This window comes from Ranitomeya imitator, chromosome 10 (assembly GCF_032444005.1).
Source record: "Ranitomeya imitator isolate aRanImi1 chromosome 10, aRanImi1.pri, whole genome shotgun sequence".
NCBI lineage: Eukaryota > Metazoa > Chordata > Amphibia > Anura > Dendrobatidae > Ranitomeya > Ranitomeya imitator.
The window spans coordinates 5369182-5394616 of NC_091291.1; the positions used below are offsets into that span (position 1 = coordinate 5369182).

Sequence of the window (25435 nt, forward strand, 5' to 3'; positions counted from 1 at the left end):
TGACCCTCTACATACATTACTGACCTCTATATACAGTACTGGCCCTCTATATACAGTACTGGCCCTCTATATACAGTACTGGCCCTCTATATACAGTACTGACCCTCAATATACAGTATTGGCCCTCTACATACAGTACTGGCCCTCTACATACAGTACTGGCCCTCTATATACTGTACTGACCCTCTATATACAGTACTGACCTGTATATACAGTACTGACCCTCTATATACAGTACTGACCTCTATATACTGTACTGACCTCTACAGTACTGACCTCTATATACAGTATTGACCCTCTACATACAGTACTGACCTCTATATACAGTACTGGCCCTCTATATATAGTACTGACCCTCTATATACAGTACTGACCCGCTACATACAGTACTGACCTCTATACAGTACTGGCCCTCTATATATAGTACTGACCCTCTATATACAGTACTGACCCGCTACATACAGTACTGACCTCTATACAGTACTGACCTCAATATACAGTACTGACCCGCTATATACAGTACTGACCCGCTATATACAGTACTGGCCCTCTATATACAGTACTGACCCTCTACATACAGTACTGGCCCTCTACATACAGTACTGGCCCTCTACATACAGTACTGGCCCACTATCACATCCCCTACACTACGCTGGCCCATTAGGACACATCTTACCTGTGACTGTGGCTCTCCTGCACAGTCTGTGGATGTAGCTGGAAATCCACCTCCTGCATTTTCAGAGACCTGTGTTTTCAGCATCTACCTGTATGTGCCATGTTGGGAAGGGGTTTAAGGCTTATAGCATACCTACCAGTTTTCTCTTCTGCAGGCTCTACATGTAATTTGTCATTGTTTCTAAGTTGGTGGGCTGAGACAAGCTTTTGTGATGTCTCCTACACACAGGCATGAGGGATTCCTGCTTTCCTCTCACAGTGTTACACATTGTCAAAAGCAGGAACATCATGCCAGGCATTATACAGCAGTATTGAGCAGCGTAGGTGTGAATCCAGCCCTGGGGTGAGCAGACTACGTCTGAGAATGCAGTTGCAGCATGGAAGACATTATGTAGCTGTACTAAGCGGTGTAGCTGTGAATTCAGCACTGGGCTAAGCAGAGTACTTAAGAAAAATCAGCTGCAGCATGGAAGACATGTAGCAGTACTGAGCAGTGTAGCTGTGATTTCAGCCATGGCGTGAGCAAAGTACATTATTTTGTAGCACTGAATGGTATAGCTGTGAATGCTTATGAGAATGGAGCTGCTGCATGGAGGACATCATACAGCAGTACTGAGCAGTATTGCTGTGAATCCTGGCACCAGAGGGAGAGAAAACACAAGGAAAAAGCAGCTTCCCTCCTCTCCACAATCTTCAGTAGGCATCTGTAGTTTGATCACTCAGTGAGCTAGTTGTGTATGTCTTGTTTGGTGAGTCCAGGAGGTGGAGGGATTAGAAGCGGCTCATGAGTGGAGAAAGGAGCAGGTTTCTCTGATCTCTATTACAAATGCTGATACTGATTTATGCTACTTTTGTTAATGTCAATGAGTGACTGCAGATGAGCTGCACATACACCTGCCTCATCAGAGACTGGTCCTCCACCATGCTTTACCCTGCAGCTCACTGCCGGAGGTCAGAACATGGAAAGGTGATTACATTACTGCAAAAGATTATAACGTACACGTAAGTAAATCAGCAGGGAGAATGAGCCGCTGTGAGGAGGCATTATTACCGCCCTGTGTGACCCCCGTGCCCCCTGCTTTATTACCGCCCTGTGTGACCCCCCCCCCCATGCCCCCTGCTTTATTACTGCCCTGTGTGACCCCCGTGCCCCCTGCTTTATTACCGCCCTGTGTGACCCCCCCCCCCCCCCATGCCCCCTGCTTTATTACTGCCCTGTGTGACCCCCGTGCCCCCTGCAGCAGCTCGTGGAGCCTCGTAGATCCCCCCAATCTCTCCTGATCTGACTTGATAGCCTTGTTAATTACCTGCTCTCATTGACCTTAATAACCATCTACAGGAACCAATTGTAGAAGCTTTCCCTGCTCCTTTCTAGAACATCTCGCCGAGTTTAAGGGTCATTAGGAATGTTCAATTAGTGGGAGCTGCGGTAATTAGTTTGCGTGCCTTGTGTGGCGGCACAGTGGGATCTCCGCAGCTTCCCATCCATCTCGCAGCAGCATCGCCCAGGATTCCCCAATGGTAAATGTCTTCTCCAAGCAGAATATCTTGATGATTCCCCTCCATCAGGCCGGGGAGCTGTACCTCTGCGCAGGGCAGGAATAATATTGTTTTAATGTGGCCCTCGCTCGTCTTCCGTCATTACCGCCTGTGGGACAAACTCAAGGTCTTCATCTGCGGTAAACGGGCAGCGATTCCAGCAGCGGGCCAAGATAAATGGCCACTAATGTGAGGGAGATGTAAGCCAGATCGATTCATCATGGCGGGAGGAGCAGGTTTACAGAGCGACTGCGGATTACAGACTGAGCGGAGGCGATAAGTCATATACGTACAGCCGCCAGATCCATGTGACATCTGAGGGCGACTTCTGCCCTCCGAGGCCCGGCACTTACCGCCAGTCGCCTGAGAACCAAGACAAAATTAGTGCGCTTTTCCCATCCTCCCCTGGTCCAGCACTAAGTCTCCACCACTGCCCCGGCGTCTATAACGGTCTGCAGCGTTGACATCATGTCAACAGAACTGCAGCCAATCTGTCACCTCTGCAGTGCTGTAAACTCGAGCAGAGCCGCTGCGCCCCATCATTGGCTGCAGCGCTGTCAGCCTGACATTAGCACCTCAGGCAACACTAGATGTGGGGAGTACTGGCAAAATCTCAGCTCTGGATCTGGGGAGTGTGTGTAAGGCCGGGGTCAGTGCGAGAACCTCGCGCCTCAATACCCTTCACTGGCTGCATAGAAATACATGAAGCCGCACGCTCCGGTCCTGAGTGCTGGCTGCAGCGCCGGGTATTGAGGCATTGCATTCGCAAGTGTGACCCCGGCCTAAAGCACGTGCTGTTTTTTGTTTTTTCCAAATCCTGAAAACCTACTAAGCGATGAGTTGGGGTTTCATGATCAGAAGCCACCAGATATTTCAGAGTTCTATAATCTTCAGACACTTTTGTTTAGCTACAAATGGAGAAGAAACAAATGGACCCGTGTCTTCACTTGCGGTTTTTCGTTTGTCACTTTTTTTTTCTATTTTGTCTTTTTTTAAAATCCGATACTTTTTATTGATTATTTGATTTTTATAAACAATTATATACGACATAGTACAAACACAATAAACTTCATAGACAAGTTTCACCCTTAGTGTATATAGTCATACACCTGCCAAGGTATTCCAAAGTTATCAATTGTGTCCAAATGAAGATGTTCCCCAAGACTAGTGACACGTTATTAAATACAGGGATTACACCAGAACTAGCATTGGCGGTATGTTCACTAACAGCAGGAAATAATTGGGATCTACGAGATCTCGTATATGTCCTCAACATACAATATTTACAAAGCCAAAATATCCAACCGGTCTAGTAGAGTTATCCTGAGCAGATGCCGCCCCAGCGGTGACCGGCCATCCCTCCCACATATTTATAGACTTCTCTCTCCACGCATATGGTATTATTAATTGTAGCTTTCAATTCCTCCAATGTTGGGCGATTACGGTCTAACCAGTGCCATGTTAACAATTTCCTGGCCAGGAACAGCATGCCCAGAATGGCGGCAGTCCAGGGGATCTTACATCTACCCCCGCCCCAGAAGGCCCGGTATGCACACCCTAGGATCAGGTTGTATGTGTGTGCTGAACCCTTGTGTAGTCAGGGAGGTCGCCCCCAACCAGTAGCGGCCGATATCATCACGTTCCCATACGCATCAGATGGGCCCCATTCGTGCCGGATCTCGGACATGAGGAGTCTTCAGGCCGAGCCCCGGACGTTGCCTGCAGGATCCTCATCACTGACGAGGAGGGAACATTTCTCCGTAATAGAAAGGCCACAACCAGATCCCGGCTTCAAAGTTACCAAAAGAACTTGAATATGTCAGGCGACGTCAGCCCGAATAATGGGGTCAAACACCGGAAAGAGGCGCACGGCGTCTGCAGCATCGAGACAAGCGGCACAAGGAGTCGGGAAATTGGAAATCATATCTGCAGATGGCACAGAGCGACAAGACAGGAGACGAGGTGACCGGCGAAAAGTAGCAACGGACGAGGGGATGGAAGGGTCGGCGTACAATTATTACACTGGGGTCAATTAGACGAGGTCTAAGACTTCTATTTTATTTTTTTCATAAAGATGTGAAATTCTAAACAAGTGTCAAAATAAATGTAGGTGTGTAAATGACAGAGGTTTTCATTCAGGCTGTCGTGGTAACGTCACCGGGCCTGTATCTGTGCAGGCAAATAACATTGTATCATTCATGTCATAGAACACACAATACTCGCTACTATGTGATGACATCACTGAGCGGATCTCTGTATATAGATGACATCACTGAGCGGATCTCTGTATACAGATGACATCACCAGATGGGAGGAGATCTCTGTATACAGATGACATCACCGGATGGGAGGAGATCTCTGTATACAGGTGACATCGCTGTACAGGAGGAGATCTCTGTATACAGGTGACATCGCTGTACAGGAGGAGATCTCTGTATACAGATGACATCACTGAGGGGATCTCTGTATACAGATGACATCACTGAGCGGATCTCTGTATACAGATGACATCACCAGATGGGAGGAGATCTCTGTATACAGGTGACATCACAGGATGGGAGGAGATCTCTGTATACAGATGACATCGCTGTGCAGGAGGAGATCTCTGTATACAGGTGACATCGCTGTACAGGAGGAGATCTCTGTATACAGATGACATCACCGGATGGGAGGAGATCTCTGTATACAGGTGACATCACAGGATGGGAGGAGATCTCTGTATACAGGTGACATCGCTGTACAGGAGGAGATCTCTGTATACAGGTGACATCGCTGTACAGGAGGAGATCTCTGTATACAGATGACATCACTGAGGGGATCTCTGTATACAGATGACATCACTGAGCGGATCTCTGTATACAGATGACATCGCTGTACAGGAGGAGATCTCTGTATACAGGTGACATCGCTGTACAGGAGGAGATCTCTGTATACAGATGACATCGCTGTACAGGAGGAGATCTCTGTATACAGGTGACATCGCTGTACAGGAGGAGATCTCTGTATACAGATGACATCACTGAGGGGATCTCTGTATACAGATGACATCACTGAGCGTATCTCTGTATACAGATGACATCGCTGTACAGGAGGAGATCTCTGTATACAGGTGACATTGCTGTACAGGAGGAGATCTCTGTATACAGATGACATCGCTGTACAGGAGGAGATCTCTGTATACAGATGACATCACTGTACAGGAGGAGATCTCTGTATACAGATGACATCGCTGTACAGGAGGAGATCTCTGTATACAGATGACATCGCTGTACAGGAGGAGATCTCTGTATACAGGTGACATCGCTGTACAGGAGGAGATCTCTGTATACAGGTGACATCGCTGTACAGGAGGAGATCTCTGTATACAGGTGACATCGCTGTACAGGAGGAGATCTCTGTATACAGATGACATCACTGTACAGGAGGAGATCTCTGTATACAGGTGATATCACTGTACAGGAGGAGATCTCTGTATACAGGTGACATCACTGTACAGGAGGAGATCTCTGTATACAGATGACATCGCTGTACAGGAGGAGATCTCTATACAGATGACATCGCTGTACAGGAGGAGATCTCTGTATACAGATGACATCGCTGTACAGGAGGAGATCTCTGTATACAGATGACATCACTGTACAGGAGGAGATCTCTGTATACAGGTGATATCACTGTACAGGAGGAGATCTCTGTATACAGGTGACATCACTGTACAGGAGGAGATCTCTGTATACAGATGACATCGCTGTACAGGAGGAGATCTCTATACAGATGACATCGCTGTACAGGAGGAGATCTCTGTATACAGGTGACATCGCTGTACAGGAGGAGATCTCTGTATACAGATGACATCGCTGTACAGGAGGAGATCTCTGTATACAGATGACATCACTGTACAGGAGGAGATCTCTGTATACAGGTGATATCACTGTACAGGAGGAGATCTCTGTATACAGGTGACATCACTGTACAGGAGGAGATCTCTGTATACAGATGACATCACTGAGCGGATCTCTGTATACAGGTGACATCGCTGTACAGGAGGAGATCTCTGTATACAGATGACATCGCTGTACAGGAGGAGATCTCTGTATACAGATGACATCACCGGATGGGAGGAGATCTCTGTATACAGGTGACATCACTGTACAGGAGGAGATCTCTGCATACAGGTGACATCGCTGTACAGGAGGAGATCTCTGTATACAGGTGACATCGCTGTACAGGAGGAGATCTCTGCATACAGGTGACATCGCTGTACAGGAGGAGATCTCTGTATACAGATGACATCACTGTACAGGAGGAGATCTCTGTATACAGGTGACATCGCTGTACAGGAGGAGATCTCTGTATACAGATGACATCGCTGTACAGGAGGAGATCTCTGTATACAGGTGACATCACTGTACAGGAGGAGATCTCTGTATACAGATGACATCACTGAGCGGATCTCTGTATACAGGTGACATCGCTGTACAGGAGGAGATCTCTGTATACAGATGACATCGCTGTACAGGAGGAGATCTCTGTATACAGGTGACATCGCTGTACAGGAGGAGATCTCTGTATACAGGTGACATCGCTGTACAGGAGGAGATCTCTGTATACAGGTGACATCACTGTACAGGAGGGGATCTCTGTATACAGATGACATCGCTGTACAGGAGGAGATCTCTGTATACAGATGACATCGCTGTACAGGAGGAGATCTCTGTATACAGGTGACATCGCTGTACAGGAGGAGATCTCTGTATACAGGTGACATCGCTGTACAGGAGGAGATCTCTGTATACAGGTGACATCGCTGTACAGGAGGAGATCTCTCTATACAGATGACATCGCTGTACAGGAGGAGATCTCTGTATACAGATGACATCACCGGATGGGAGGAGATCTCTGTATACAGGTGACATCACTGTACAGGAGGAGATCTCTGCATACAGGTGACATCGCTGTACAGGAGGAGATCTCTGTATACAGATGACATCACTGTACAGGAGGAGATCTCTGTATACAGGTGACATCGCTGTACAGGAGGAGATCTCTGTATACAGATGACATCGCTGTACAGGAGGAGATCTCTGTATACAGGTGACATCACTGTACAGGAGGAGATCTCTGTATACAGATGACATCACTGAGCGGATCTCTGTATACAGGTGACATCGCTGTACAGGAGGAGATCTCTGTATACAGATGACATCGCTGTACAGGAGGAGATCTCTGTATACAGGTGACATCGCTGTACAGGAGGAGATCTCTGTATACAGGTGACATCACTGTACAGGAGGGGATCTCTGTATACAGATGACATCGCTGTACAGGAGGAGATCTCTGTATACAGATGACATCGCTGTACAGGAGGAGATCTCTGTATACAGGTGACATCGCTGTACAGGAGGAGATCTCTGTATACAGGTGACATCGCTGTACAGGAGGAGATCTCTGTATACAGGTGACATTGCTGTACAGGAGGGGATCTCTGTATACAGATGACATCACTGAGGGGATCTCTGTATACAGATGACATCACTGAGCGGATCTCTGTATACAGATGACATCACTGTACAGAAGGAGATCTCTGTATACAGGTGACATCGCTGTACAGGAGGAGATCTCTGTATACAGGTGACATCACTGGACAGGAGGAGATCTCTGTATACAGATGACATCGCTGTACAGGAGGGGATCTCTGTATACAGGTGACATCGCTGTACAGGAGGAGATCTCTGTATACAGGTGACATCACTGGACAGGAGGAGATCTCTGTATACAGGTGACATCGCTGTACAGGAGGAGATCTCTGTATACAGGTGACATAGCTGTACAGGAGGGGATCTCTGTATACAGGTGACATCGCTGTACAGGAGGGGATCTCTGTATACAGGTGACATTGCTGTACAGGAGGAGATCTCTGTATACAGGTGACATCGCTGTACAGGAGGAGATCTCTGTATACAGGTGACATCGCTGTACAGGAGGAGATCTCTATACAGATGACATCGCTGTACAGGAGGAGATCTCTGTATACAGGTGACATCGCTGTACAGGAGGAGATCTCTGTATACAGGTGACATCGCTGTACAGGAGGAGATCTCTGTATACAGGTGACATCACTGGACAGGAGGAGATCTCTGTATACAGATGACATCGCTGTACAGGAGGAGATCTCTGTATACAGGTGACATCGCTGTACAGGAGGGGATCTCTGTATACAGGTGACATCGCTGTACAGGAGGAGATCTCTGTATACAGGTGACATCGCTGTACAGGAGGAGATCTCTGTATACAGGTGACATCACTGGACAGGAGGAGATCTCTGTATACAGATGACATCGCTGTACAGGAGGAGATCTCTGTATACAGGTGACATCGCTGTACAGGAGGGGATCTCTGTATACAGGTGACATCGCTGTACAGGAGGGGATCTCTGTATACAGGTGACATCGCTGTACAGGAGGAGATCTCTGTATACAGGTGACATCGCTGTACAGGAGGAGATCTCTGTATACAGGTGACATCGCTGTACAGGAGGAGATCTCTGTATACAGGTGACATCGCTGTACAGGAGGAGATCTCTGTATACAGGTGACATCGCTGTACAGGAGGAGATCTCTATACAGATGACATCGCTGTACAGGAGGAGATCTCTGTATACAGGTGACATCGCTGTACAGGAGGAGATCTCTGTATACAGGTGACATCGCTGTACAGGAGGAGATCTCTGTATACAGGTGACATCGCTGGACAGGAGGAGATCTCTGTATACAGGTGACATCGCTGTACAGGAGGAGATCTCTGTATACAGGTGACATCGCTGTACAGGAGGGGATCTCTGTATACAGGTGACATCGCTGTACAGGAGGAGATCTCTGTATACAGGTGACATCGCTGTACAGGAGGAGATCTCTGTATACAGGTGACATCACTGGACAGGAGGAGATCTCTGTATACAGATGACATCGCTGTACAGGAGGAGATCTCTGTATACAGGTGACATCGCTGTACAGGAGGGGATCTCTGTATACAGGTGACATCGCTGTACAGGAGGGGATCTCTGTATACAGGTGACATTGCTGTACAGGAGGAGATCTCTGTATACAGGTGACATCGCTGTACAGGAGGAGATCTCTGTATACAGGTGACATCGCTGTACAGGAGGAGATCTCTGTATACAGGTGACATCGCTGTACAGGAGGGGATCTCTGTATACAGGTGACATCGCTGTACAGGAGGAGATCTCTGTATACAGGTGACATCGCTGTACAGGAGGGGATCTCTGTATACAGGTGACATCACGTGTCTCGGCCTGTATACATATATCTGGTCCGGTTCTGTCTCTGCTGTGCGGGGCTGTTAGTCTCCTGGACATCATTGTACTGTTTGGTGTACACCACATGATTTGGGGGCTACAGGGGGAGGATCCATCATGGCGGCCGCTGTTCTCGTGCCTTTTCTTTTCCATTCACCGGGTCATGACTTGATGAAGTTCCAATCCACTATCGCCCGAAGACAAATCATTGCATAATTTATGTTAAGTGCTAATTTAACCGTATTTCCATCTCTATTGATGATCTTCCTGACAGTCGATGCTTTTAACTCCTCAAATCAGTAATATCTGCAGGTTTTGAATCAGAAAATGACATTTTAATGGAAAAATGCTGTCTTTAATGAGTGAGGCCCCATTTGTCAATTAATCCACTGATAGTAGAAATCAGTGGATTAGAAGAGAGCGGAAAAATCGCACATTGTGCGCAATCACGGTACGGAGCGAGTGCTGGGAATAATGGAAAATAATGCCTCGTAATGAATGTGAGGGTAGCCGGAGAGTGTATAATGCACGGTGACCGCATAAAACGCTGCAACGTATCACCAATCCCTGCATCTCACACAGCAATCTGATGCTGAACAATCAGGGCACGTTCCTACGTTCAGGACTTGTGCCGGTTATGACGCTGCGTATTTATGCAGCAGCCAGAGGTGACAGCATGGTGGGCGAGATTCTAGAAATGCATCTATGTGCACCTGCGGAGAGGGACATGCAGCGTGGCTTTACAAGGCGCAGCAGGTCCGTTTCTGTTGCGGAGACGCCATTGCTGCAGTTACAGATTCAGGGAACAGAGCAGGAAACGTTGCGGAGACTCCATTTCTGCAGTTACAGACTTGGAGAGCGGAGCAGGAAACGTTGCGGAGACGCCATTGCTGCAGTTACAGATTCAGGGAACAGAGCAGGAAACGTTGCGGAGACTCCATTTCTGCAGTTACAGACTTGGAGAGCGGAGCAGGAAACGTTGCGGTGACGCCATTGCTGCAGTTACAGACTCAGGGAGCAGAGCAGGAAACGTTGCGGAGACGCCATTGCTGCAGTTACAGACTCAGGGAGCAGAGTAGGAAACGTTGCGGAGCAGGAAACGTTGCGGAGACGCCATTGCTGCAGTTACAGACACGGGGAGCAGAGCAGGAAACGTTGCGGAGACGCCATTGCTGCAGTTACAGACTCAGGGAGCAGAGCAGGAAACGTTGCGAAGCAGGAAACGTTGCGGAGACGGCATTGCTGCAGTTACAGACTCAGGGAGCAGAGCAGGAAACGTTGCGAAGCAGGAAACGTTGCGGAGACGGCATTGCTGCAGTTACAGACTCAGGGAGCAGAGCAGGAAACGTTGCGGAGCAGGAAACGTTGCAGAGACGCCATTGCTGCAGTTACAGACTAGGGGATCAGAGCAGGAAACGTTGCGGAGCAGGAAACGTTGCGGAGACGCCATTGCTGCAGTTACAGACTCAGGGAGCAGAGCAGGAAACGTTGTGAAGCAGGAAACGTTGCGGTGACGCCATTGCTGCAGTTACAGATTCGGGGAGCAGAGCAGGAAACGTTGCGGAGACGCCATTGCTGCAGTTACAGACTCGGGGAGCAGAGCAGGAAACGTTGTGGAGACGCCATTGCTGCAGTTTCAGACCCGGGGGGCAGAGCAGGAAATGTTGCAGAGCAGGAAATGTTGCGGAGACGCCATTGCTGCAGTTACAGACTCGGGGAGCAGAGCAGGAAACGTTGCGGAGACGCCATTGCTGCAGTTTCAGACCCGGGGGGCAGAGCAGGAAATGTTGCAGAGCAGGAAATGTTGCGGAGACGCCATTGCTGCAGTTACAGACTCGGGGAGCAGAGCAGGAAACGTTGCGAAGCAGGAAACGTTGCGGAGACGGCATTGCTGCAGTTACAGACTCAGGGAGCAGAGCAGGAAACGTTGCGAAGCAGGAAACGTTGCGGAGACGGCATTGCTGCAGTTACAGACTCAGGGAGCAGAGCAGGAAACGTTGCGGAGCAGGAAACGTTGCAGAGACGCCATTGCTGCAGTTACAGACTAGGGGATCAGAGCAGGAAACGTTGCGGAGCAGGAAACGTTGCGGAGACGCCATTGCTGCAGTTACAGACTCAGGGAGCAGAGCAGGAAACGTTGTGAAGCAGGAAACGTTGCGGTGACGCCATTGCTGCAGTTACAGATTCGGGGAGCAGAGCAGGAAACGTTGCGGAGACGCCATTGCTGCAGTTACAGACTCGGGGAGCAGAGCAGGAAACGTTGTGGAGACGCCATTGCTGCAGTTTCAGACCCGGGGGGCAGAGCAGGAAATGTTGCAGAGCAGGAAATGTTGCGGAGACGCCATTGCTGCAGTTACAGACTCGGGGAGCAGAGCAGGAAACGTTGCGGAGACGCCATTGCTGCAGTTTCAGACCCGGGGGGCAGAGCAGGAAATGTTGCAGAGCAGGAAATGTTGCGGAGACGCCATTGCTGCAGTTACAGACTCGGGGAGCAGAGCAGGAAACGTTGCGGAGACGCCATTGCTGCAGTTACAGACCCGGGGGGCAGAGCAGGAAATGTTGCAGAGCAGGAAATGTTGCGGAGCAGGAAATGTTGCGGAGCAGGAAATGTTGCGGAGACGCCACCATTGCTGCAGTTACAGACTTGGGGAGCAGAGCAGCAAACGTTGCGGAGCAGGTAACTCTGCGGAGACGCCATTTCTGCAGTTAGGCTACGTTCACATTAGCGTCATGCGACGCTGCGTCGCCGACGCAACGCACGACGCATCGGAAACGCACGCAAAAACGCAACTTTTGTGACGCAAGCGTCGGACGCATGCGTCGTAAAACGCAGCATTTTTGGTGCGTTTTTACAAAAACGCAGCGTTTTACGACGCATGCGTTGTCAAACACTGATTAGATCTTTACACACAATTTAGTGTCTAGACACTAGATAACACCACCAATGAATAGAAGAGGGTGGGTCTAGTGTCTAGACAATCGATAATGCCACCAATGGGTAGATGGGGGTGGGTATTAATGTAATAGTGGTATATATACCCCGGCATACATTATTTCCAACCATAGAGCATCAAGATGGATCGTTCCATGGAGAGTATCTACCTCACTTTTCAGCTGGAATTAGCCCTTGCTATAGCTTATGCTTTTGCCTGTCAAGAACAGAGGAAAAGAGACAAACAACGGAGAAGGAGTCGTCGGCGTTTTTGGCTACACCCTATAGTGGAAGTCCGAGAGAGTCGTGGAGTGTACCATTGTCTTTTTGGCGAATTAAATGAGAACCAGGACAAATATTTTGAGTACACCAGGATGTCAAAAGACAGCTTCCGATATCTGCTGCGTCTGGTGGAAGGAGCCATTTCCAGGCAGGACACGCAGCTCCGTAAATCGATTTCCCCTGAGGAACGTCTGCTGGTGACTCTACGGTACGTAATGGAATGTGAAGGATTTATATGTTCTTGCCACTTTTTAAATTAACGTGTTTTTGTTTTTTGGGGTGGGGGATTGTAATTAAAAATGAAAAATTCTTTCATAACAATTAAATTAATTATATTTATTTATTTATTTTTCTTCTTGTCAGTTTCCTGGCTACCGGAGAGACATTGAGATCACTGCATTTCCAGTTTCGGATTGGAGTCTCAACACTGTCGGGTATTATTGCAGACACATGCCGCGCATTGTGGGACAACCTCAGGGAGGAATTTTTACCCATCCCTACAAGAGAATTATGGCATGCCAACGCCAAAAAATTTGAAAAAGTTTGTGATTTCCCTAACTGTATCGGAGCCGTGGATGGCAAGCACATTAGGATTACCAAGCCTTCAAGAAGTGGATCTCTTTTTTATAATTATAAAAAATACTTTTCCACCGTGCTGATGGCAATTGCAGGTGCGGACTGCAGGTTTCTCGCTGTGGACATTGGAGCGTTTGGTCGTGCAAATGATTCACGGACATTTAAGGAGTCTGACATGGGCCGAAGATTATACGAGAACAATTTTAATTTCCCCCATCCACGACCTCTTCCTAACACCGAAGGCCCGGCCCTGCCATTTGTTGTGGTTGGGGATGAGGCTTTTCAAATGTGTGGCAACCTACTTAAACCGTACTCTAGTCGGGGGTTGGACCGCACAAAAAGTATTTTTAATTATAGACTGTCCAGGGCCCGAAGAACTGTGGAGTGCGCCTTTGGCATTCTGGTGTCCAAATGGCGTATCTTAGGATCCGCAATAAATTTGAAAATTGAGACAGTGGATGAGGTGGTGAAGGCGTGTGTGGTTCTACACAATTTTATTATTGATAAAGAGAGAGTCAACGTTGAACTCGATGAACCCATACAAAATCCATTGCCTGATTATCAAGCTCATCCTCTGCGGACAACTTTGGAGATTGCTCATATGAGGGACCAATTTGCTGCATATTTTGTTTCCGATGTTGGCCGTGTTTCTTGGCAAGATCAAATGGTGTAATTCAACGTGTTGTTATGATGTTATGTAAACACTGAGGAGCCCATGTAACCATCATATGTTTGGTTATTAATGTCACCCGATTGTCTAATGCGTTGTGTTTGTTAATAAAGTTTATTGTGCCTTTCCGCCTTTCCGTTTTCACAAAACAAATCTCCCATCCGTTTTTCCATAGTAATTGTAAAAAATCCTATTTTATTGAAAGTAATGATTGTCCCACAAAATTTATGTGAGCACCAGTACCCAAATGGACTGTGACAAAACAATAAAATTTGCAGCCGTGAGTACCATAGTTTTGACGTATAAAACTTCATCGGCTCCCACCTTGTTAACCATAATTAATACTGAAGACTATTTTCATATGGAACCTGGCTTGACAAGGAGGGAAACTATCATGTTTGCAAAACTCTACAGAGTTAACACTATTGTACTCAGGATGGTAGAATTTGTCCAGAGTCAAATAGTGGCGACACTGTGAACATTGCTTCCACCTCACCTGACCAATATTTTAAAGGGAACCAGTCACCTGTATTTTGTGGGACTGGAACACCCCAAAACTCTGCCCATATGAGCCAAAAACAGTCCCACCAAATTCAGGTGACAGGTTCCCTTTAAGGTACATTAATAAAACTATTCTACAACGATAACTACCAGTGATACCACCGGACCGTGATCGTTGTTTATTGGTCGTGTGGTTGATGGAGAGCTGTCACACAGCCAGCTCTCCAGCAACCCAAAAAGAGCAAGTCCCGTGTAATCTGGGAAATGTTATGAAGCGCATGGCCGCACTCACGATGTTTACCATTGTAAATGTAGTTATTAAAAATACAAAACAACATTTTATTACGGTGTGTGACACGTCCATCGCCGTCAGCTTTCCGTACTGTGCCAGCCCTAAACCACAGTACAGCGTTTATTATTAACGGTGTGCTCTGATTTACGGGCGGGAATCACAGTGTAAGTAATTGCGGAAAGATGACGGCGAGGGACGTGGTTGACACCTTTTTTGATTTGTGGGGTATTTTTTAATTTTTATTTGAGTGTTTAAAACACTGCGCTAGTAACCCAATATTACCTATTTTAAAATAAAGACATCGCTTGATCGGTGTCTAACTCGCCGATCCAACAATGACAGCGTGGGTAACAAAAAAAAATCATAATCATTCGTTGACACCCAAAATCTCACAGCAGGGGCTCTATCGTTTTACGATTACAGAAAAGATAACGTTGGTTACACAAATAAACCAACTTTATCTATACTGAAATCGTTGTGTGATGGTACATTTTAAACTTGACATATTGAGCAATGCTGGTTGTGTTTGTAACAGCTGATAGTACAATGAGCGCCAGGCCTATAAAACAATTAATAAAAAAAAAACTAAAAAATATTGTCAGACATTGCACATCAGGTGTTACAAAGACAATATTTGTGTATACGGCGCAAGGTGTCATTTGGTGAAAACTTTATTTGAGACAATAAAAACCAATTTTTTGTAAACCAAATAAATTTTTTATTTTGGGACAGGAAAAAAAATTAGGGACATAACATTACGGGGTACCTACATCCACAACTAAAGGGGATTGATATCCCTCACTTCTGGTGGGTGTGGAAGAGACCGAGGAGGAGGACGAGGAGGAGGAGGACGAGGGGGAGGAAGCAGCAGCATATTCAATGATACTTGACGGGATGCCGACATCCATCCACTGTTGGGATACTTCCAAAGCAGGTGAGGGAGGAGGAGGAGGGACGACGACCAGTGTGCTTGGCTGGCGGCTCCGGGTCGACCCAGGCTGTGTTGACGGTGTGCTCCTTGTAGACCCAGGCTGGGTACTGGGTGTGCTCCGTGTAGACCCAGCCTGGGTACTTGGTGTGCTCCGGGTCGACCCAGGCTGTGTTCTGGTGGTAGTTGTGGGAGCAGCCATAGCCAAGGTCGTAGTGCTAGTCGTCGTCGTCTTGGTCTTCTTTTTTTTCCTGCTCTCTCCCTCTGTGTGTGGGTCGGCTTCCCGTCTGTGCCCGTGTGCCCTTGAAGGCCGGTCTTGCTCCGACCTTTGGGGCTCTGTTCTGTGGTGGCGGTGGCGGTGGCCCTCGTCACGCGGACCTCTGTGGTGGTGCTCTGCAGCAGGAGTCGGAGTCATGGCAGCCAGCGATGGTACTGTGGGCGCATTTGTCGCTGACTGCATGACCCGAGCCTGCTGCAGAGCAGTGACATAAAGATTGTTGCAGCCCTGCATGACCGAAATCTGGAGTTCCGGCGTAAGATGTTCAACCATCCCGTTGTGAAGGGCATTAAAAAAATGTTTCGCCAGCCTCGCGAGATCCGTTTCGATGTTTTCAAGACGCCGCTCGATATTTGACATTTTATCGCACAGCGCCTTGAAACCATTCTGAAAGACGGTACTCAAATGTAAAAATTCGGGCATGGGCGCCCTGTCCGAGGCCCGCTGACGCTGTCGGGAAGACCCGAAGGAAGGAGCGACAGAGGCCTCGGCCAGGGGAACATCTGATGGACCGGCTGCCGGTTCGCCAGATTGTGGTGGTGCAGACCTGCTCTCGCTGTGGGATGGCTGCGAGGCTTGAGATGGCGCTTCACAAAGGACCGCTCCAGAGGGTCGGACAGGCTCGCGGGTGCTGCTGTGTGTTCTGTGAAAACATAAGGAAAGCATTAGTATACTAAATATCAAATTTCACAGGCGTCATTAATTAACTTTACCGCCAGGTATCCATTACCGCCATTAATATTAACCTATTTTTAATCTTGACACTGCATATGCACCATCAATATTAAAAAAAACACATTTATTTTATTCCAAATAGTCACCCATGATTGCGATTTAACGCCAGACAATTATGCTTACGTTGGAATTGCCATGACGTCACGGTCATGTGACCGAGACGTCATCACAGGTCCTTTGAGCTGAGCAAGCATGGGAACATAACCTGCCTTGCAGTGGAATGTATGGCGTGTCTATAATATTTTAATTATTTGTGTATAACTAAATCGGGGATACACCTGGATAGGTACTATACTAATCCCCTATGAAATATTGGCTGGGCATGGCCAATCTACTAGCTTTCTGTGTTCTGTATACTTCCGATTTCAGGGACATTACTAGTAAGTCACGCTCACCATTGTAGTAATCCCAGAAGGGAGCTGCTGTGTAAAGTGTGAGAATACCAGAAATGAATATAAATTCGAGGTCAACGAGGCGTGAAAAGTAAAAACAAAATACTTTATTCACTTCAATCAGAAGCAGAGGATGAAACATCTGCACAATACAATAAAAACACTATCTACGTGTTTCAGGTCTGATGTTCCCTGCCACCTGAAACGCGTAGATAGTGTCTATGGTATTGTGCTGATTTTTCATCCTCTGCTTATGATTGAAGAGGATAAAAGTATGTATTTTTTACTTTTCACGCCTCGGTGAACTCACCTTTTTTTTTTTATTTAAATACTTTGTACTTGCCAAAATAAATGGCTGGGCAATAAGCTAAGTGGCTGGAATGTAGTATGTGAATATGCATGTTGTAAAAACTAGGTGTGTGCATAGGTACTAGACTTACTCTCTGCTTTCAAGGACCGGTCTCAAGAATTGCAGTATACGGTTATACTTGTAAACCGAGGTCCTTGAAGCCGCTGCACCACTACGGGCCTGTCCTTCCTTTTTCAGGCCCCTCTTGAAACGGTCCTTCATGGAGCGCCATCTGGTCCGCAGTTTTCGAACTGTGTATAAATAAATAAAAAAACACAACAAAATTTAGAGAATATATTGACAACGATTACGCAACCGTGTGCAATACCAATAGAAGACATCACAGACAGTTGTGTAATCCTAGCATGATGGGTCACAGCAGCATTTTGGAAATACTTACGAAAACTAGCTTTGACCGTGGGGGAAGCGCTGTCGAAGCCATCCCACAGCAATTGTGCCACCTCTTTCCACATACACCGCAATATGCCCTGGTCCGCGTGCCGGGGGTCACGGCTGTCCCACAACGGGCCCCGTTCCTCTATGGATGCCACCATGAGGTCGATGTTGAGGGGTTCATCCAGGGCCCGTTGTGAAACCTAGAAAAAATGGAAAATATTAATTGTTGCAAGATAAATAAAAGTTGACCCTACCTCCTCCACCGCCACCTACCACACACAACACCACCCCATCCCGCCACCCCCCATACCCGCCCAAAAAAAAAAAAAAGTTTAAAAAAAAACTTACTCTCCGTCCTGCAACCACAGCTTGGCCCCGTGGTCTCTGCTCCTGCTCCGGTCTCTGCTCCTGCTCCCTCTCTTCCTCCTGGCTCTCCTCACTTGATGAAGCCTGCAAAATAGTTTACCAAAAAGTTGAGTGACCCATCTACAAATGAAAGCGAATATAGTAATAGTAGATCATGTACTCACCTCACTCCTCAGCGGTGGGGTGCTGGAATCACTGCCGCTGGCCATGACTATTAATTCAATTCTGAAATAAAGAACAAAATAATTGTTCCTATGCTCCTATGCACAATCCAGCAATATAAAAAAAAAAAGGCATTTAAACCACAAACAACATTGCACTCCAACCTAACGCTGAGCAAACAACACTGCCACATTGATTAAATTAAAGAAACAATGGCTGAGACAACCCAATGCCAGATTAAACTAAAGCCTAAAGATAAGATCTACAACAGACCCCATGTTGTAATACCAAAAGTTTTTTTTTTTTTTAAAGTACAGTAATCCACGGAGCAAGAAACCCCAAAAACACAATAGATTTTTGAAAGGAAAAAAATGTAAATATTTAAAAACACCATACTTTACAATAAAACCGACAGGGCCGGAGACAATAGAAGGGCATACAACGCCATACATCACAGCCAGAAACATACAACAATGTCTTTACACAACCACAGTGCAGAACTACACAACTTGCAATAAAAAAATTATTACATGTAAAAGGGCGCATAATCATTCTATGCACTACCATACTTTACAATAAAACCGTCAGGGCCGGAGACTATTAAACGCCATCATATAACGCAATTTTTAAACATCACAACTGAATACAAAAAACACCACCAAACCAAATAATTGAAAATAAAATTCTATCCTGAAAAGAACAATCATCAAGGCCGCAGACACAATGAAACGCCATCCTATACAACGCCATACATCACAACCAGACTAAAAATACAACAATATCTTTAACCACAGTGCAGAATATAAAACACAACTTGCAAAAATAATTTTAAACCACATGTAGAAAATGCACAGAATCATTATATACTTACATCTCTGGACAGCGGATAAGTAGAAGTGTTCTGGGATGTGTAGAAGTGTTCTGGTGATGGATTTCTTGCCTCAAGATGCTGCAGTAGAAGTGACAAACAATCCAAACATTTTCTTTATATAGGGGGGATGTTTATCTACTGTTTGCACTGTCTAGACACTGTGTAGACACCTTTTTGTTCAATTTTATGTAACGACGCATGCGTCGTACAACGCATGCACGACGCACACATGCGACGCAAGTGCGTTGTCAATGTGTTTCAATGGAGATTTTAACGCAATGTCGACGCACGAGCGACGCAAGTGCGACGCATGCGTTTTTTAGACGCTCGAAAAATGCAACATTGTCGCGTCTCCGACGCCACCCAGGTGCGGTGAAACGACGCATGCGTCGTGCGTTTTACCGAAAACGCACGACAACGCGTCCCCAATGTAAAAGATAGGGGCGCATGACGCATGCGTTGCCGTGCGTCGGCGACGCAGCGTCGCATGACGCTAATGTGAACGTAGCCTTACAGACTCAGGGAGCGGGGCAGGAAACGTTGCGGAGACGCCTTTGCTACAGTTACAGACTCGGGGGGCAGAGCAGTAGACGTTGCGGAGCAGGAAACGTTGCGGAGACGCCTTTGCTACAGTTACAGACTCGTGGAGCAGAGCAGGAGACGTTGCGGAGCAGCAAACGTTGTGGAGACGCCACTGCTGCAGTTACAGACTCGGGGAGCAGAGCAGGAAACGTTGCGGAGCAGGAAACGTTGCGGAGACACCATTGCTGGCAGCTGCTCGTCCTGAGCCGGATAACAAACTAATTAGAAGAGTAAATAAGTCGCGGCTTCTTCCACTGTCGTTTATTACTGCAAATAATTCAATTAATTTCCCGAATTGACATCTTAAATCTGGATTAATCGATGGATTACTTAGTGCTGCGGCAGGATAAACAGTTCTGCTCTTTTGTGCTGTGATGCATTTTAATACTTTTGTGTTTTCCATAATTCATGGATCTGTCGGATGTTTGTGGAGCCGTCCGTGCCGGCTCTGCCGAGTCCATGGACTTATCCCTATGTCCCCAGTGATGATGGCTCACTGCTTGGTGCTGACTATTCTACACTTTAAGCTGAAATCCCCATTTTGTGTGCTCTGTGTGTTTTCCTTCATTCTTTTTCCGTTGTTCTGTGGTTAACCCCTTCTTACACTCCGCGGACATCCAGAGCTGCGCTCACTGTTCTGCTGTTTTTCTCCTACCTCGGCAGTACATAATACAGGGCCGTGGGAGCTGTGAATATTCTCGTCTGCTAATCAGTGTTACACAAATGTCAGGCTAATGATTTTGTCCTGTTTTATTGGTTTGATATTGCAGCGTCACCAGATCCTGCGGAAGGCGCTCCATTGGGGCTACCCTCGCTGCGGTCAGTACATCGCCCACAGGGGGCACTCACGGATGTTCTCTTTGCTCCTCACTAGCTTCTTCCTATCTTTCAGATTTTACGCCTGGAAGATGGCGGCTTTTATTGGGGTGCTACTCTTGATTACAGATGTGAAACTTTAATTTCTGGATGAAGTAGATAGAGAAAGGTATCGGGACTTTGTGAGAAGGATCAGAAGCAAGTTCCCTCCATGCCACCCGCTAATTACCTCTTTATATTACGTTCTGTAGGGTCAGAGGAGGAACTGGCGGCAGAATAATGTGTGTTGAAGTTGATGCATCATGTGGGTCACTGTGTAACCTCATTTTCTTTATATTTAGACCTGATGAGGCAGGCGTACTTCTTGTGAAAATCCATGTCAGAATGGTCGTATATTCTTATTTTAAACTGCAGATTTTATGAGTCAAGCTGAAGCGTGAGAGAACTCACAAGTCCAGTGTACTCAGTCTTCCAGCCTGATGGACACCAGCAGCTTGCACTCAGCAGTGTGATATCACAGCAGGGAGGAGGAACACTGAGGAGATTCCAGCATTAAAGTGGAGGAACAGTGAGGGACTGGCTATCAGACCTACATGGTCAAAGATTTAGCAGAAACTGTGAGACACCTTAGAGCTGTCAATTAGGCGGGGGGCAGCGAAGGTCAGATTCTCAAAAAGAATTGTATAACAGTTCTGCCATTTTCATAATAAGTACACCAACTTCATCAGGTCGAATAGATCTATGTAATAGTATAAGCAGTTTATGTTGTTAAATCGGGTGATAAGACCGTCCACAGTTTTTGTAACTGGTCTTTGGGCCTGAGAAGAGGCGGCTCTGTGACTTCTTCAGGGTGATGGAGTTATAACAGGGGCTTTTATTTTTTCCTTTCATCAATAGGGAGAAGCAAAGTCCTGACCCTTCTCCCCCCTCTCATTATCACCGTCCCCTCCTGGTTGGACTTGATGGACGCCTGTCGTTATCGGTTTTCCCTTTTGATGTCGGCACAGATCCCGCAGTCTCGGGTTATTGATATTATTCTTGTCGTGGGATCGGTACAATTTATAGACGATGTGAACTTACCTCTGTGATTTTTGCTGATCACACAGGGGTCCGAGCTCAGAGATCAGCGCTGGGGACAATTCATCCCCCCCAATCCGCCGCGTGCCTTACTGGAGGCTTCTTTCCATTTTGGTAATGCTCCACACATGGTAACGCCTCTTTCACACGTCTGTACCTCTGGTACGTGTGGTGACAGTTTTCACTGGGTGTCTGGGTCTGTGCACATGTCAACTCAGTGACTTCACCGCAGATCACCGGCTGTACTGTGGTGAACTCAGTGACTTTTTCCCACGGTGCTGAGGTCACCGCAGTACAGCCCTGCTGGGAACGCAGCCTCAGTGACCGGAGGTAACCTCGATGACCTCACCGCCCCCACTTGCCACCGCTACAGGAGAAGTTCCGGGCAAAGCGCCAGAATAGGCGCCTCTATAAGATGTGCCATTTCTGGGTGGCTGCGGGCTGTTATTCTTAGGCTGGAGGGGGCCAATATCCGTGGCCCCTCACCAGCCCCCAGCTATCTGCTTTAGCAAGGCTGGTTGTTAAAAATGAGGGGGGACCCCCCACGCCATTTTTATAATTATTTATAGTGCAGGTGGCGGGTGATGAACACTCCCATCAGAAGCCGCCTGCTCTCACAGATATTAGCCGCAGCTGGTATAGACTGATGGGAGTAATAGTCCCATCAGCCGCAACCTGCTCTCATTGTTCTTAATTGAAAATAACTCTCATCATTCTTTCCTGCTCACACTAATTGCTGGCAGAGCAGGGGAGAAAGATGAGAGTCGTCTTTAGCACCCGGCGCCCCTGAACAGCGCTGACTGTACCGCTGCTTCCCAGGTGCCGGTACATGTGGTACTGATGCAGCACACATCTGCTGCGCAAGTATTACACATACGGACACTGATACCTCTGGTACCGAACCGGCCTAACAATGGATCATTCTCTGTCACTCCATTATATCTGGAAGATTTAGGAGTTTACAGCGAGCGTCTCTGTGACTCTCTGGTGTCAGCCAAGCCGCCACCTTGTCATTGTTGTAGCGTGAAGGTCAGAGATTGAGATTCTCTATCATTTAGATAGTTCTGCTCTCTGCTTCCCTCTTGATAAATTTCACACGAGGAAACGATTTATGAAGAACGGTTTTATTTTTATCGTTTTTTTGTCTTCTTTACCTAAGAGACTGTAAATCAATAGTCGCCCATCCCCCGCAATGGTGGAGGCTGTGCCGTCTACTTCTGATTGCAGATTTCTAAATCAAGAGGTGTCAGTGAGACGAGGCCGCGTCTGTGGCGGGACAGGTCCGGAGTCATCTCCTCAAGGTTATACCGCCACCTTACAGGAGGAAGTGTCAAGTGTGACTTATAATGGGGGGTGCGGAGACTACAGCTCCTCCGGGGTCCTGTGTAATCAGCATCCCCACCTGTATGGGCCACCGGGCTGAAGAACATGGGATCAGGGCCGAGGATATTGGGTGTATTACAGAAGAAGTCTGTCAATATATCCGTACTGGAGCGTTATAAGAGGGGCTGATATCAGTCACATATGGTGTAATTTCAAAAACCTGACCTGCACATCCAAACACAGACTGAGTGCGAACAGGTGCCGAACCCAGAGTCGCCAACTCGTATATAGTCAAGTAAAAAGGGCAGCACACTGCAGCGCCAAAACATGCAAACTTGAAAACACGAAATTCGAACTGCATTACTGCACCAGAAATATGAAAAATGAGAGCTTTTAGCGCATAAAAATGGCCATATTTATGTGTACCTCGTAGCCACTTTACGGCATCTCTCTTATACGAGGTCCTACGCTTGACCTACCTCGCTGAGAATAAACGTCTCCATCTGAATGGGTACATGTGAAACCTCTTCTTGGACTCAAATTCTCTCTCTCTGTGGAGGGGTATTAGACCTACTATAATTAAAACACCTGTGGCTAGGAGGCGGGAGTGCACGATCAGAAGGCTAGAGAATACATTTCAAAAACCTGACCTGCACATCCAAACACAGACTGAGTGTGAACAGGTGCCGAACCCAGAGTCGCCAACTCGTATATAGTCAAGTAAAAAGGTTTTTGAAATGTATTCTCTAGCCTTCTGATCGTGCACTCCCGCCTCCTAGCCACAGGTGTTTTAATTATAGTAGGTCTAATACCCCTCCACAGAGAGAGAGAATTTGAGTCCAAGAAGAGGTTTCACATGTACCCATTCAGATGGAGACGTTTATTCTCAGCGAGGTAGGTCAAGCGTAGGACCTCGTATAAGAGAGATGCCGTAAAGTGGCTACGAGGTACACATAAATATGGCCATTTTTATGCGCTAAAAGCTCTCATTTTTCATATTTCTGGTGCAGTAATGCAGTTCGAATTTCGTGTTTTCAAGTTTGCATGTTTTGGCGCTGCAGTGTGCTACCCTTTTTACTTGAACATATGGTGTAATGTCTCGAGGTTATATCAGTACTGGAGCGTTATAAGAGGGGCTGATATCAGTCACATATGTAATGTCTGGGGGTTATATCAGTACTGGAGCGTTATAAGAGGGGCTGATGTCAGTCACATATGGTGTGATGTCTCGAGGTTATATCAGTACTGGAGCGTTATAAGAGGCTGATATCAGTCACATATGATGTAATGTCTGGGGGTTATATCAGTACTGGAGCGTTATAAGAGGGGCTGATATCAGTCACATATGGTGTGATGTCTCGAGGTTATATCAGTACTGGAGCGTTTAAGAGCGGCTGATATCAGTCACATATGTAATGTCTGGAGGTTATATCAGTACTGGAGCGTTATACGAGGCTGATATCAGTCACATATACACAGTGGTACCGTGGTCGGGGTCCTGCACTCCGTGTTTTTCTGTTTAAATTCGTTATTTTCGTTTCTTGTCACTTTTTTTGTTGTGATATTTTCTGTTTTTCTCCATGTCACGATTCACACCGTGACCGTCACCCCTACGTCACCGATCCGGGTGGCTTTAGGCCAACAGACGGATATTACATGTGCAGGGGGGCTTATCTTAGTTATCCCTCCACTGCTACAATGTGATGAAACAACACACACAAGGCTATTGACCTCTTAGTTTACAGCAGGGGCTTATTTTAGGTATCCCACTGCTCTTCAATATACCACGAACTGCAGGGATTTATGTATATCCCACTTCACAGTTCCGCTTGAAAACTTGCAGCTCTCTGGCGCCCCCCTCACCCTCAGGTCAGACTAGGTACTGCACCTAGGGTAATTAGTCGCCAGAAAGGCTGCCTGCTATGTACTGGCTATTGGGCACGCTGCAGCGAGGCGATATAACTACTCCCACTCAGGCAGGAACAATAATTATCAACGCCGCAGTCGCTACAACGACTCCCAAAGGCAGCACACGGTATGCTGCCACCAGCTCCGTTTAAACGGGTCCAAAGCTAACCCAAAACAGTAGCGTAATTCCCTTCAGAAGGCTTAGGGTACGTTTTAGAGCAGGAAGAACGAAAACTAGTAATTTATATATTTTACTCCGAAATTAAGGCAGTGTTTATAAAAAGGCATATAAAGATGTTACAATATGAGACAATTGAAAATATGTACAAAGGTAATTATAAAAATAACAGGGATTAAATAAGAAATCAACACTTACATGTGTTTAGATCATGGCAGGCAGAACCAGGCTAGTAAGCGGAGCTCCCATATGTCCCAGTTCATCAGGGTTAGGAGTCAGGGCTCCTCAGGTAAAAC

The 25435-nt window shown here is 46.9% G+C and overlaps 3 protein-coding genes across 4 annotated transcripts in view; 2 read left to right on the forward strand and 1 right to left on the reverse strand.

Annotated features, from left to right (window-relative positions):
- IGSF21 (immunoglobin superfamily member 21) overlaps window positions 1-25435 on the forward strand; it is a 419989-nt gene that overhangs the window by 288399 nt on the left and 106155 nt on the right. The window lies entirely within an intron of this gene.
- Window positions 12370-15740, forward strand: LOC138651981 (uncharacterized). Its single transcript, XM_069742644.1, has 2 exons — window positions 12370-12948; window positions 13104-15740. Exons 1-2 carry the CDS (start codon window positions 12602-12604, stop codon window positions 13987-13989), a joined length of 1233 nt encoding a protein of 410 aa, XP_069598745.1. The 5' UTR covers window positions 12370-12601; the 3' UTR covers window positions 13990-15740.
- LOC138651141 (uncharacterized) lies at window positions 15147-18287 on the reverse strand. Its single transcript, XM_069741159.1, has 5 exons — window positions 18205-18287; window positions 17861-18056; window positions 17552-17711; window positions 16291-16627; window positions 15147-15182 (listed from the first exon to the last, which is right to left on the reverse strand). The coding sequence occupies exons 2-5, from the start codon at window positions 18012-18014 to the stop codon at window positions 15147-15149; spliced, it is 687 nt and encodes a 228-aa protein (XP_069597260.1). The 5' UTR covers window positions 18015-18056; window positions 18205-18287.